Raw genomic sequence first — 13,787 nt, forward strand, 5'->3', positions numbered from 1 at the left:
TATTCCCCCTCCATCCCTGTCCAGCACTGGCCCCGCCCCCTCCATCCCCATTCAACATTGCCCCCGCCCCATCCAGGACTGTCCCTGCCCCCTCCACCCTGTCCAACACTGCCCCCGCCCCCTCTCTGGGGCAGCTGGCCTGGACACCAACAAAAAGACTATTGTTGCTGCTGCCTTTGTGGGGTAGGTCTCCAAATAGCGCGTGCGCGCGGACTCACGCGCACACATACTTTTTACTGCAACGTTTTGACAGGTTCCACCTCTGCCCTGTACAGGACAATGTTGGTCAGATTATCTGGGGAAGCAGGGAAGGTATGGGTAGAGAGGGGGTGGGAGGTCAGTCATTTGGAGGCAGTGCCTGTTTAATCACTGTAAACAAAAGACACGATTGCTGTTGGAAACAGTCTTTGATGTAATGTTTCTATCGGGACCTCGAGTTTGGAAAATCTGATTTTCGGATAATTGGTTTTCGGATAATCAAGGTTCCACTGTATATCTATCCATTTCCGCGCTAAAGTATATGTAACCGAATTGTGGTCACTATCACCAAAGTGCTCGCCTACCTCCAAATCTATCACCTGGCCTGGTTCATTACCCAGTACCAAATCCAGTGTAGCTTCGCCTCTTGTTGGCCTAACTACATACTGCGTCAGGAAATTGTCCTGTACATATTGGACAAAAACTGACCCATCGAAAATTACCGAACTATAGTATTTCCAGTCAATATTTGGAAAATTAAAGCCCCCACAACAACTACACTGTTACTGTCCTATCCAGAATCATATTTGCAATCTTTTTCTGTACGTCTCCGGAACTTCTCAGAGGCCGATAGAAAACCCCCAATAGGATGATGTCTCCTTTCCTATTTCTAACGTCAGCCCATACTACCTCAGTAGACGAGTCCTCATCAAATGACCTTTCTGCCACCTTAATACTATCCTTGACTAACAATGCCACACCACCTCCTCTTTTATCTTTTTCCCTGATCTTACTGAAACATCTAAATCCCAGAACCTGCAATAACCATTATTTGGCATGTATCTCTCTTTCACTTCTGTTGACTAAAGTTGTCATTCAGTCTTTAGTCTTCTGACTGTGCATCAAATTGCTTCTTATTAGCCCTTTTTGAGCCACTATTTTCTATTTCACCGCTTCAGACATGTTATTACACATCTCTGAAGCAGGTGGGACTTGACCTTTCTAGCCGCTATCTCCTGTATATGGATCAGAGATATCTGAACTCTGGCTCCCCAATGACTGAATGGCACATTTTCAATTTCAGATTGATCTAGGTAATATGTTCCCAATTCCAGATCAGTTTCTTTAAAAGGAATGGTCATCTTACTGAAATCACTTGCTGCTATCTTCTGATTTGTTCCTTTAAATGTCACTTGTATCCATTTTATGATAACTTGTCCCTTTTAGTTTAATATCATTCAGATAACTATGAAGTTCAGAGGCTGCCAGCACAGCAATTTGTGCACCTGTTTAAGAGTATGTAATGTCACCCTCTAGTGATTTAATATTACTTCAAATACTCCAACTGTAATTGCACATTTAATTAAATTCCATTTAAATTCCTCAGATATGAAGTAGTCTGTACCTGCCTGCCACAAAACTAGATAACATTCAAAGTAGGATTGATAAGTAGCAAGTAATATTTGTTGTGCACAACCTCTAGGAAATAATTTCTCCAACAAAGGAGAATTTAATCACCTCTTGTAATGCCATCACCAAATTCCTCACCAAAAATACTCTAAGGATAATCATAGACCAGAAACGTAACTTGAAACAAAAGCAACCTATGTAAATACTGTGGCTACAAGACCAGATTGGGTGCAGGGAAATCGACAAGATGCAAAGCAGTGGGTGATGGAGCATTCTTTTTGAATGGATAATTCAACAATACTCAAAAAGAAAACCTCTTGACCACCCAGGACAAAGCAACCTGCTTGATTGAAATCCGATCCACTGACTTTTAAATGTTCCCTTCCTTCAGCACAGGTTGACCATGGCAGCAGTGTGTACCATCAACAAGATGCACTGCAGCAAATTGCTAAAGTTTTTTTGCCAGGCACCTTCGAAATACACGACTGCCAACTAGAATAAGGGCTGTCAGTACATGGAAACAGCAACTGCAAGTTCTTCCTCCAAGTTGTACACTATCCAAACTTGGATGTGCAATGCTGCTCCCTCAAAATCCTGGAGCTCCCTTGTTAATAGCACTGCATACATCTTCATCATGCAAATTCTAGAGGTTTAAGATATCAGCCTACATCCCATGGATTAATAAAAAATCTTTAATGCCAACATGTTACAATATAGCAATTTTACCTTGTTTTTAAAAAACACTAAACTGTTTCAATGCTGGGTAGCTAAAACCAAGTAGATTCCATATGGGGAGGAAGTTAGAATGGAGATACGTCAGAGGGATTCTGGATTAGTGGGGCTGGAAAAGCACAGCAATTCAGGCAGCATCCGAGGAGGAATAAAGTCGACGTTTCGGGCAAAAGCCCTTCATCAGGAATACAGGCAGAGAGCCTGAAGGGTGGAGAGATAAGTGAGAGGAGAGTGGGGGTGGGGAGAAAGTAGCATAGAGTACAATAGGTGAGTGGGGGAGGGGATGAAGGTGATAGGTCAGAGAGGAGGGTGGAGTGGATAGGTGGAAAAGAAGATAGGCAGGTAGGATAAGTCATGGGGACAGTGCTGAGCTGGAAGTTTGGAACTGGGGTGAGGTGGGGGAAGGGGAAATGAGGAATCTGTTGAATTCCACATTGATGCAGTGGGGTTGAAGTGTTCTGAGGCGGAAGATGAGGTGTTCTTCCTCCAGGTGTCTGGTGGTGAGGGAGCAGAGTGTCCTGGGCAGAGTGGGAGGGGGAGTTGAAATGTTAGGCCACAGGGCGGTGTGGTTGATTGGTCCGGGTGTCCCGAAGATGTTCCCTAAAATGCTCTGCTAGGAGGCATCCAGTCTCCCCCATGTAGAGGAGACCGCATCGGGAGCAACGGATGCAATAAATGATATTAGTGGATGTGCAGGTAAAACTTTGGATGTGGAAGGCTCCTTTAGGACCTTGGATGGAGGTGTGGGCGCAGGTTTTGCAATTCCAGTGGTGGCAGGGGAAGGTACCAGGATGGGAGGTGGGTTGTAGAGGGGCATGGACCTGACCAGGTAGTCACGGAGGGAACGGTCTCTGCGGAAGGTGGAAAGGGGTGGGGAGGGAAATATATCCCTGGTGGTGGGGTCTGTTTGGAGGTGGGGAAATGTCAGCGGATGATTTGGTTTATGTGAAGGTTGGTAGGGTGGAAGGTGAGCACCAGGGGCGTTCTGTCCTTGTTATGGTTGGAGGGGTGGGGTCTGAGGGCGGAGGTGTGGGATGTGGACAAGATACGTTGGAGGGCATCTTTAACCACGTGGGAAGGAAAATTGCGGTCTCTAAAGATGGAGGCCATCTGGTGTGTTCTGTGGTGGAACTGGTCCTCCTGGGTCTGTGGTACGTCAGAGGGAAATGAGCCAGGGAAGATTGAGACAATAATTTCTGTAAAATAATGGAAATTGTGGAATTATTACCTGTTCCATTACTCTTGGCCTCAAACATACACTGTAATTTCTAGGTCATGATTAAATTTAAGATATTGTCATTCTCATTCAGTGCGTATTGAATTGTTCCTTTTTATTGTTTGTTCTTTCATTCTTGCAGGCCCAAAGGGTCGTCAGCTGATCACTAATTGGGGACCAGCTGCCTTTACAGAGGCTGAGTTGAGTCTGCGAGAAAAGAGCTGGCAGAAACAGAAAAACAGTGCAATGCAGTAATCTACTATTTCATAACCGATCAAGGTTTTACACTGTATTTTGACAGGCTACACACTGGAATAAAATGCCATGGACATGTTCATTGTGGAGGCAGAACTATTTTGAAACTGTTACACAAAGGAGTATTTTATACTAAAATCTTAACGTGCTGGAGCTTCTAAAGTATGTTGGCACACAGAGCAAAGGACAGCTTGTTTTGTAGTCGATGTGAAGTTTGCTCAGACTTCTCAATAAATATTGTCAAGTTAATTTTAAATACTTTAAAGCTTGCTTTCAGCATTCTTTAGTTTTTATACTTTGTTTAAAGCCTTTTTTTGCTTGCTTCAGTTCTTAGCTGCACTGTTTTATTAATTTTTGCATTGAGTTAGATGTGTGACTGATTTGATTTAGTTATGTAATTTTATAGTGTCATAGGATAAACTAGTTTTGTTATTACTTTCATTCACAGCATTAGTCTCCTCAATTCACAACCTTTACTTCCATCTGAATTGTAATAAAACAGTCAGCTGAGGCTGTAGCGTTCACAAAATGTAATGTTGAATGCGTGAAGTACAAATTTGCCCAAGGCAGTCCAATTGACAGCTACCTATTTGCAGGAGGAAAAGAAATCCTGTACTTTTTAATACTTGCCTTTCATAATCACAATGCCATTCTTGATGCAATTTGCCAAAAGATCTTTGTCTGGCAATATTTAATCTGTTTGATGTACTGTTTAAGGAGAACCAGCTCAGATATGATGGGCCAAGTGGCCTCTTTCTGTGCTGTAATAATGTGTTTTTGACTTGGAAGCCCTTTAAGAATGGTGGTCACATGCTGCATCTGGAATTCCTGACTCCTCTTCTGCCCTCTGTGATTTTCACCAAACCCCTTTAAGGTTTGGGTTATGGGCTAACCTCCTGCTAACCTAGTCAACTCCAGCTTGAGGCATGTTTGACTCCTTTGTAATCATTGTGGAGTTGGGACCTCTGGTATTGTGAAGCACAGTCTGTATCAGAAAACCTTTTTAAAACATAAGTTCAGTGCGGCACTGTGTTCAGTGGTTAGCACTGCTACCTTGCAGCGCCAGGGACCTGGGTTTGATTCCAGCCTCGGGCAACTGTCTGTGTGGAGTTTGCACATTCTCCGTGTCTGCCTGGTTTATCTCCGGGTGCTCAGATTTCTTTCCACAGTCCAAAGATCTGCGCGTCAGGTGAATTGGCCATGCTAAATTGCTCAAAGTTATAGGTGCATTAGTAGGGAGTAGGTGAATGGGTCTGGGTGGGTTACTCTTCAGACGATCGGTGTGGACTTGTTGGGCCGAAAGGCCTGTTTCCACATTGTAGGGAATCTAAGCTAATTTTAAAAAATTTGTACTTCACACATTCAATATGCATACATGACCGAAATGCTAAGCTGTGACATCTTTATGCTGTTTGGTTCAACAAACCTCATAGTGCAAACAGGATGCTGTTTTTAAAAAAAACTTTAAAAAATAATTCATTCATAACTTTCCAATATTTATCCAGACCATTAAATGTCTCAGTAGCAGAAACTACAGCACTTGTTCTAAAAAAACATTGTGCACTTGACAGCAGAAAGCCAGAGCTTTCCCAAAGCTCATTTGTTTCAACTGTTTAATAGATTTCATGGATTGCAGCTAAATTGCATTCTTGAACTAGTGGATTCACTAATTCTATACAATGCATTATAAGCAAATGGATCTAGAAGTACCATCAGGATTATGAGGGTTGGGTGGAAGGGTATAGTATGGCATGGAAGCAGCAGGGAGAGTGTAAGTGGTCGAGGGGCTTCTACCTTTGTCATTAGAACAATATGCATCAGCCCATGGTATCAAGGCTGATCTTTTAAACAAGCTATTTCAGTGCTTTTAGCAGCCTTTAACCACATTCCCAGGTGGGCTGACTCAACTGCAGGCTCTCCCCCAATGAAAATTTGCAAGCACTATTTCCTAAGGTATGCATACTATGCTCGGAATTTTTCTGATTCCTGTTGCATGTCCCAAAGTTAAAAATCCAGGCCATTGCCTTCAATAAAAATATTGAATTTTTAGAGTATAGTTTCATTATTTTTGTGTTAATCTAATACATAAACATTTAAGTTTACTTGATTAATTTTAGTGATGGTATGTAAAGAATTTTCTGATTATTCAAAAACTTGTTTGAATGAAGCTAATAAGTATTTTAAATTTGAGTTTGTTTTTATGGGACCCGTTTTTTGTACATGTCTAAACAAAGATCGGGAACTAAAAGCAAGACAGACCTGATCATTTGCTTGATTACTTGTGCATTTTACACCATGCATCTTTCATTCTTTTAATGCCATTATCCCGTTGTTGAAGAGAGACTTGACCAAATTCAGTGTTCTGTTCAGTTGAAAATTAAACATATGTTCTACTGATATCCACAAGAGGTTTTGAGCAGCAGTAGCATTGATTTGCATGTAATTTAATTCTGCCAGCTATTATTTTCTTTATATGCAGTCTCTGATCAATGTTGTTAGATGTAGGTAATTAGATTTGTAGATGCAGAAATTATCCAACCAGTGATTGACCATTGGCTTTTTGAGCACTGCAGTGTTACTTCCAGAACCAAACCTTTGCTCGCATGAAACAAGTGAAATATGGAATAACCTCCAAGTTAGATACAGTACAACAAAATTGTTCAGTTGTGGAAATATTCACCTTGGAAGAAATGACTGCAAGATGGGACAGCAAGTGTCTGTGAAAGATTCATTAACATTAACAATGGACTATAACAAAGTTCCATCCGAGCATTGTTTTGTTGAATGAATCAATTGGAAATTCCTCTGTCAAAAATTTTGTCAAGCATTGATAGTTGGCTAGATTGCTGAGTTGAATTACAAGTGCCATATTCTTGACTAGATGTCATGGCATTAAAGACATGGAGTGAAATATGTATTTATCCAGTTGGTAGTTCAACCATACAGTACAGGAAGATCACAGGTTCAATCCATTGTCTGTACTGAGCTAGCTGACCCCTGTGAAGCTGGTCTCCAGTGTCCCTGCTTAAAGACTGAAAATTTTGAGAGTTCCCATTCCTGATTACTATTTCATTGGATGAGGAATAGTCATCTTTAGTTATTCCCCCACTCTCCATCATTAACACATGTGAATGATAGCCAAATGGACAAAATATCAGGGCAAAGCCATCCCTCAGAGGAGAGAACAGTTTGGCCAATTTCTTTTTAAGAAACTGAATCTAGTTTCTTTTATAATCTTTCAAAATACATTCAGGACTTTTTGCACAACCTCAGTAGATTCCAGGGGACATGAGAAAGATCAAAGCTTTTGGGTATCAATTATTGTGCATTTGAATAATTAACAAAAATAACTTGTAATATTTATGTGAAACCAATTTGAGAAATATGTTGAGCTTGCTAAGAAAATTCAATGCTAAGAATTTTATTTAAAGAAATATAGAAAAAATTGGAGTTTATAACTTCTGCAACTGTTTTTGTCTAGAAGTGACAAATATTTGAGAGATAATTATAATTTGATTTTTTGACTTTTTTTAAAAAAAAGTCACTTTTGAGATACTGTTCATTTTCAATTTGTCTTTTAACTATGGTTTGTGTAAACTTGTGGAACAGCTCCTGGTTAGGTTTCTTCCATAACTCTGGCTTCAACCACTAGTTGAAACTGGAATCAACTGTTCACCTTATCATCCTGAACCTAACTGTGATCACTTAAATGTCTGGATGGCTGGTGTTTATACATGATTGATGTGTTGACATTCATCTAAAGTGCCAAGATTAATTTAAGAATTGCTTTCTGCAGTCGCCTTCTCTTTTACAATTAACATACTCAGGTTTATATTGCTGTCATAGATTTTTTAACTACAGACAAGTTAATATTTTGCAACCAATTGTAATTCAGCATAAAAACAATGTTAGTGATGAAAATAAAAATGATATGTACTTTAAACTTTCAATATGGTTTCTGACTCCAATATACAATGCCACCTCTCTCCCAGATATTGCTGAACATAATCAAATTTTAGTGTGTGCCCTGTAATTTCACTAATTTTGCACTTAGAGCTGTGGGAGTGCCTGATTTATATCTGCTTGTCATCTTCAGTACACCTCTATCCATTTGTGTTATTTTAAAAGAACTATGAGGTAAAGTACAATAGAGAGGGAGGGAGGTAACTACCCACATTGCTCCTGTGCTGTACTGTTCTGTTGTGTGTACATACGCTATACCTAAGCTGAGGACCTTGAATGGCTATCAGGAATGGGAACCTTAAGTTGGCAGATATGATTATGGATTAGTGGTGCTGGAAGAGCACAGCAGTTCAGGCAGCATCCAAGGAGCAGCGATATGATTTATTTTCTCTGTCTTTTGTACATAAAATGTTTTATTAGTAGCCCATTTCAATATTCCGCAAAACCTGGACGGCATCGATATTTGGGCTTCCAATTGGCAAGCAGCATTTGTGCTATACAAGTGCCAGGCAACAACCATCTCCATCGAGTTTAATTTAGATAAATGTGAGGTGCTGCATTTCGGGAAAGCAAATCAGGGCAGGACTTATACACTTAATGGTAAGGTCCTAGGGAGTGTTGCCGAACAAAGAGATCTTGGAGTGCAGGTTCATAGCTCCTTGAAAATGGAGTTGCAGGTAGATAGGATGGTAAGAAGGCTTTTGTATGCTTTCCTTTGTGTTCCTATGCCTGAAGAACTGCAGAAGTTCAAGAAAATAACTGGCCTCCATCTTCCCCAGGGCAAATGGAAGTGGACAAAAAATGATTTCATGAAAATATAAGTACATTTTTCTTAAATTTATAGATGCAATAAACTATAGAAATGCAAGAGGTGTAGTTATCAAAAGATCTTTAAGGTTTCACATTGATCATTGATTAAGTATTGAATTACAACACGGGAACAAGTATGTGACTGTATATATAATTGGCTTAACATAGACAATAACGGGTAAGTAAACTGAACCATTTTGACCTAATCTTGATTTAGTTTGTGCTAAATTGACTGATCTCGTTTAATATAGTGGAATTGACCTCAGGGACTCCGGGTGGGATAGAGAGTAAGAAGAAAATTTTGGGGTTCGGATCTCTCACCGAATGGACACTGGGGAAGAATAAGGTCACTAATGCCTTCCATTATCCCCAATATGTTGATGCTCACTGACCTTGCTGGATACATGCTTGGCCAAGATACCAGAGGCTTTCTCATTCTTGTAAAGCTATTGCAAATCTGTTCAGATTTTCTTTATTGAAAAAAATGTTGCAAAAGTGATTATTTATAAATGAGAATTTTGCTGTCAAGAAGATGGATACAGGTCGACTTGTGTTCAGTCTTAAGGTTGTTGGTATTTTTGATGCATAATGATTTTGTCAAAGGTCTCCAAAAAACAGAAGTATTAATATTTCAGCAAATACCAAAATAGGAGGCCAATAAATGTTGAAATGTGAATAACTCAAATTGAAAGATAAAGAAAAAGTACTGCAGATGCTGGAAGTATGAAACAAACTCAAAGTGCTGAAGAAACTGGCAGCATCTGTGAAGCAAGAAACCGAGTCAATGTCTTGGGTTCAGTATATTTGTTTTGCCCTCCTACCCCTCTCCTGACCACATGCCCATGCACTCTTCCATTTTCGTCATACCCCACCCCTGTACTGTCCTGCTCCCACCTCTCCATTCTGACCTTGTTTTCACCACACTTTGTTTGTGGAAACCATCTGAACTAATTTCAGTGTAGAAATCAGAATTATAATCTCCCCTTGCAGTTTAATTTTATTTTTAAAAATTACCTATTTCCTAATCAACCTTGTTAGTACACATCTCTGGAACAGGTAGGACTTTACCCCTAAACTGAGACTTGGGTTCGGGACAATACCACTGCACCACTAGGAGCCCCCCCCCCCCCCCCTGAAATTTAATGCCAGAAAGTGAAGACCTGGCCCAGGTGAACTGAATAGTGTGTCAGCTCTTCAGCAGGTGGGGTTAATCAGATTCCTTCTGCTGCCTCATTCCAGTGAATTCTCACCTGCTGTGGTAGTCAAGGAAATTGTTTTAACTGTCTTGCAGAGTTCTGCTCTTGGTTTCTTTTTTACAATCTTGGAACTTTGTGTTTTCAAGAACTACATCAGCACAGGAATACACATGAATTTCAGGAAGGAAATGGAGCCAGATTCTGCAAATGAAAAGCCAGAGTGTGAGTGTTCCATTGTTTTTGTTTTAACTTCATTAAAGTAGAAGCCCCAAACTGCACTGTGGATACCAGACCAAACTTTTTTGTTGCAGTTAGAAATCTGAGCAGAAACATGGTAAAACAAGCCAAGGTAGTAATTTGCTCGTTTAGAACAATATCACTTTTTGAGCTGTGGTTGTAGGAAATGCTGAGGGCCTTTTCCAAATATGTAATTCATTTATACTGTGACAAGTAAAACTGGAGATTCTTCACAGTTAACTTCATACATTTTTTTTCTGCTCTAATTTGAAATTCAAACAATTCAGTTGAACTTAACTGGTTTTACTTCTGCCATTCTTCCAGTTTAATCTAATTTTGTGCAAACTCTATTCAATCCTGATGTGGGACAATTGGTATACATGATGGTTGAGAATAAATTAGTTCTAGCCTAAATTGGGCTCTGGCCCTGATGAAGGTGGCAAAGGAAGTCAATTGGATATGGTAAGGATCCTGACAAATTCTCATCTTCTTTATAGTTTGATTGGTCGATGTTTATTGTATGGCACAGTATTCATTTCAAGAAGGACAAGGTAAACTGAGTTACTTGGTATCAGCTGTGGCTTAGTTTCCAGCGTGCCCGTTTGTGAAATTGAACATGAAATCTTGGGTGCTATTCCAATGCAGTACTGAAACAAAAGCTGCACTGTCATAGGTATTGTCTCAGATGAGGAGTTAAAACTAACCTGTCATGCACTTTTGGGTGGAAAGAAAGAAACCCTTTGGAACGATTCAGAATTGACCATAGAGTTCTCTGCAGTGTTCTGGCCAGCATTTTCATCTTGGCTAAAGGATTATCTGATTATTATTGTGTTGTTTGGAAGATGTTGCTTCAAGCACGTTGCCATGTTTCCTTCAAAATTCAGTTTCCACTTTCATTTCCAAAAGTCCTCCTTTGAATGTAAGATACATGATCTTTGAATATTACAAATCCAAGTGTTTCTTTTTAGGCCAGCCAGTATGCAGTTATGGAAAAAACTCCTAGGGTCGATGGTTTAAGATCTTGCTGTCTTGCTCTCTATATAAAAGAGCGATAAAACCAATTGAATACTGTTCACAGTAAACATAACACCAGATACAACAAAAACACAGCTGTTAATTTGACCCTGCAAACTCTTCATGATGTCTTGTACCAAAATTGAGAAAGCTGTCCCACAGCATCAACACTCCTCATTAAAAGAGAATGAGTACCAAACCTCGCCAACCAACAATCCAGTCCCAGTGGCTGGATGAGCCTACTAGAGGTGGTGCCATAATGGTGTTAGGGAGTTCTCAATATTTACCTGAAGGACAGGTACTAAAATTTAATTTGTGTTCCCATGCCGTGCAATTGTATAGTTGATATTTATCAGATTCGGCCAAATCATTGCATCTGTTGTATGCAATGGAGTTATTTCCCCTTATGCTAGTCTCTTGTTTCTCTTCATTGTTTGCCTCTCTCTAGTTTAGCAGATTAGTTGCAAGGAACGTGGAGATCAATAGTATCGCTGATGATAAAACAATTTAATAAACTGACTTCATTGAATTCTGAAGTTATTAATTATCCATTGGTGAAATGAATTGTTCCCTAACCCTAACCGTGCCAATCTGCCCTTTGAATCGAATGGCTCAGAGGATTGCAATATAAACATGCTGTACTACTGAACAGAAATTACAAACATAACAAGTTGCTTAAGATTCACAACATTACAAGTTACAGTTGGCCCATGGCTGTAGTTAGAATGTACCAGTCATCCAAAAACATGCAATTGAATCCAATATCAGCTGGTTGTTGTAGCTGCCAACAAGAAGCACTGGGCTCACTGGCACGTCACACGTACTAGGAGACAGAAAGACTGAGTGCGAACATTTTTGAAAGCAAGAAAAAACTCTTTATTATGCAGGCACTGTACACTTCAAGAGATGCATTGTTGTACACACTAGCATTTTAATTCTGGCTTTAATTAGCAGTAGCAGCAACCAGCATTTCGCACTTTACTGCTAATATGCTTCGATGAAAAGTTAAACTACAACCGGGTGTTAGTAAATTAGATTTACACTGAATCTTGAACGAGGAAAATGCTCTAACAAAACTTGACAAATGTAATTAAACAAAAACCAATGCTAAATGAGAAAGGAGGAGAGGTGAATAAAACATTTGAAAGAAGGATGACAGTGGAAAGTTAGGAAGCGAATTCAAAACACTGGTCTTGGACTGGAAGTGTGGCTGTTTCGATGAAGTATGTTTTACACTTATGTATTAAACTAGTGGCATATGTTTGTTTAAAGGACTTTAAGAATTTAATTAGGTCAGTCTTTTCTGGAACCATTATTTTAAACCAAACGTGTCAAATGGCTGATAGCTGAGGGGCCTCCTGGAGAGTCAATGGAGGTGTGTTCAAACTCTGGAGTTTTACAACAGGAGAAAGAAAACATTGAAGTACATTAGCTTGCTTTTGAGTACAAGATTGATGTTAGCTTACAAAACTCAAAGATTGGAAATTTTTTTTTCAGTTCAAAGGAGACATGATTTGGGTCAGATGTAAGTATAGTTTGTCACAGAAACTGGGACCAAAGCAGTAAGAGGAATAACCTTAATGTAAGGGTTTTAGTTTGTGAAAACTTCCAGAACAGCAGTGCAGATTATTAAAGGACTGTGGAAATCTAGGTTCTGTGCGATGAGTGATCAAGGGAAAGGGCATTTTTGATTAACTGTGAAGTGTTGGGGAGTAGATGGCTTCTGTTTTCTGGCATGTTTAAAAGCTTTTAAACTATTAGCTTTTCTAAAACTTCTCTTGTTTAAACTTTATTTTGTGAAAACTAAATCTGCAGCCTGGTGTGTTTGTTTCAGTAAAAGACTGCCAGGTTAGATTATACTTTGTGTTTTAAACTGATTTTTAAAATGTAATGTATTATAACTTAGCCAGATTTCATTCTGGGATCTGGTTGTTGAGTAGTAACATCAGTCAGCATCATAACACTGTCAATAATGGAGCCAAAGGAGATGCAAAATAACCAGAGTGGAGGATTGTAGGGTAGGAGATAAAAACTCAACATGCTGGTGAAAGATGTACTCATTGGAATAAATGAAAAAGTGTTGGGGAAAGACTGGTGAATGGAATCCTTATGGGAAGCAGGATATGAAGAAGTGTAGTTGAGATAAGTGAGAGTTGGTGGGTTTGTAGGGGATATTGGTGGACAATGTATCCTCTAGAAACTGAAATAGAATCCTTGGCCTTTGATCTGTTACCACAGCCACAGTATTTATGAAACTTCTGCAGTTCAGCTTCTGGTCAATAATAATCCTCAGATTGTTTGATAGTGGGGATTCAGCAATGGGATTGTCATTGAATGTCAACAGGCAATGTTAGGCATTCATCATTACCTGGCACTTGTGTGGTCTGAATGCTGTTTGCCACTTGTCAGCCCAAGCCTGGATATCATGTAAGTATACAACATTTGGGTATGGACTACTTCAGTATCTGAGGGATCGTGAATTTTGCTGAACGTTGTGCAATTGTTGTTGGACATTCCCACTCTGACCTTATGATGGAAGAGAGTTCAGTGATGCAACAGCTGAGAATATTTCAAGAAGCATTACAAAGACTGAGCATTTCGATGATGTTTAACAGAAACTCATTGACAATCATATCCCTGGAGGTGTGAATGGTTCATCCTACCTCACCAAAAACCTGAAAGGTTCTTAGCCTCTAATCTGCTGTTGTAGCTATGGTTTATGGCTGGTCCAGTTCAGTTTCTGGTCAATGGTAACC

The 13,787-nt window shown here is 39.7% G+C and overlaps 1 protein-coding gene and 2 long non-coding RNA genes across 5 annotated transcripts in view; 2 read left to right on the plus strand and 1 right to left on the minus strand.

Annotated features, from left to right (window-relative positions):
- The window catches only part of swap70b (switching B cell complex subunit SWAP70b), a 135,011-nt gene extending 127,250 nt beyond the window's left edge, over positions 1–7,761 (plus strand). The window contains exon 12 of the mRNA XM_043705901.1: positions 3,699–7,761. Coding sequence (XP_043561836.1) covers positions 3,699–3,811 — 113 coding nt within the window. The 3' untranslated portion in view covers positions 3,812–7,761. The remainder of the gene's footprint in view (positions 1–3,698) is intronic.
- LOC122557820 overlaps positions 1–13,787 on the minus strand; it is a 37,481-nt gene that overhangs the window by 17,389 nt on the left and 6,305 nt on the right. The window contains exons 2-4 of one of the 3 annotated variants that reach the window (XR_006313945.1): positions 10,722–11,053; positions 9,835–9,981; positions 3,441–3,536 (exon numbers count right to left, since the gene is read on the minus strand). This is a non-coding gene — a long non-coding RNA (uncharacterized LOC122557820). Of the gene's footprint in view, positions 1–3,440; positions 3,537–9,834; positions 9,982–10,721; positions 11,054–13,787 lie in introns of those variants that run through there. The other 2 variants (XR_006313944.1, XR_006313946.1) reach the window with 2 other exon arrangements.
- Positions 9,932–13,787, plus strand: part of LOC122557821 — a 136,982-nt gene continuing 133,126 nt past the window's right edge. Inside the window, exon 1 of the long non-coding RNA XR_006313947.1 lies at positions 9,932–10,002. This is a non-coding gene — a long non-coding RNA (uncharacterized LOC122557821). The remainder of the gene's footprint in view (positions 10,003–13,787) is intronic.

The sequence above is a fragment of the Chiloscyllium plagiosum genome, chromosome 16 (genome assembly GCF_004010195.1).
Source record: "Chiloscyllium plagiosum isolate BGI_BamShark_2017 chromosome 16, ASM401019v2, whole genome shotgun sequence".
Lineage (NCBI taxonomy): Eukaryota > Metazoa > Chordata > Chondrichthyes > Orectolobiformes > Hemiscylliidae > Chiloscyllium > Chiloscyllium plagiosum.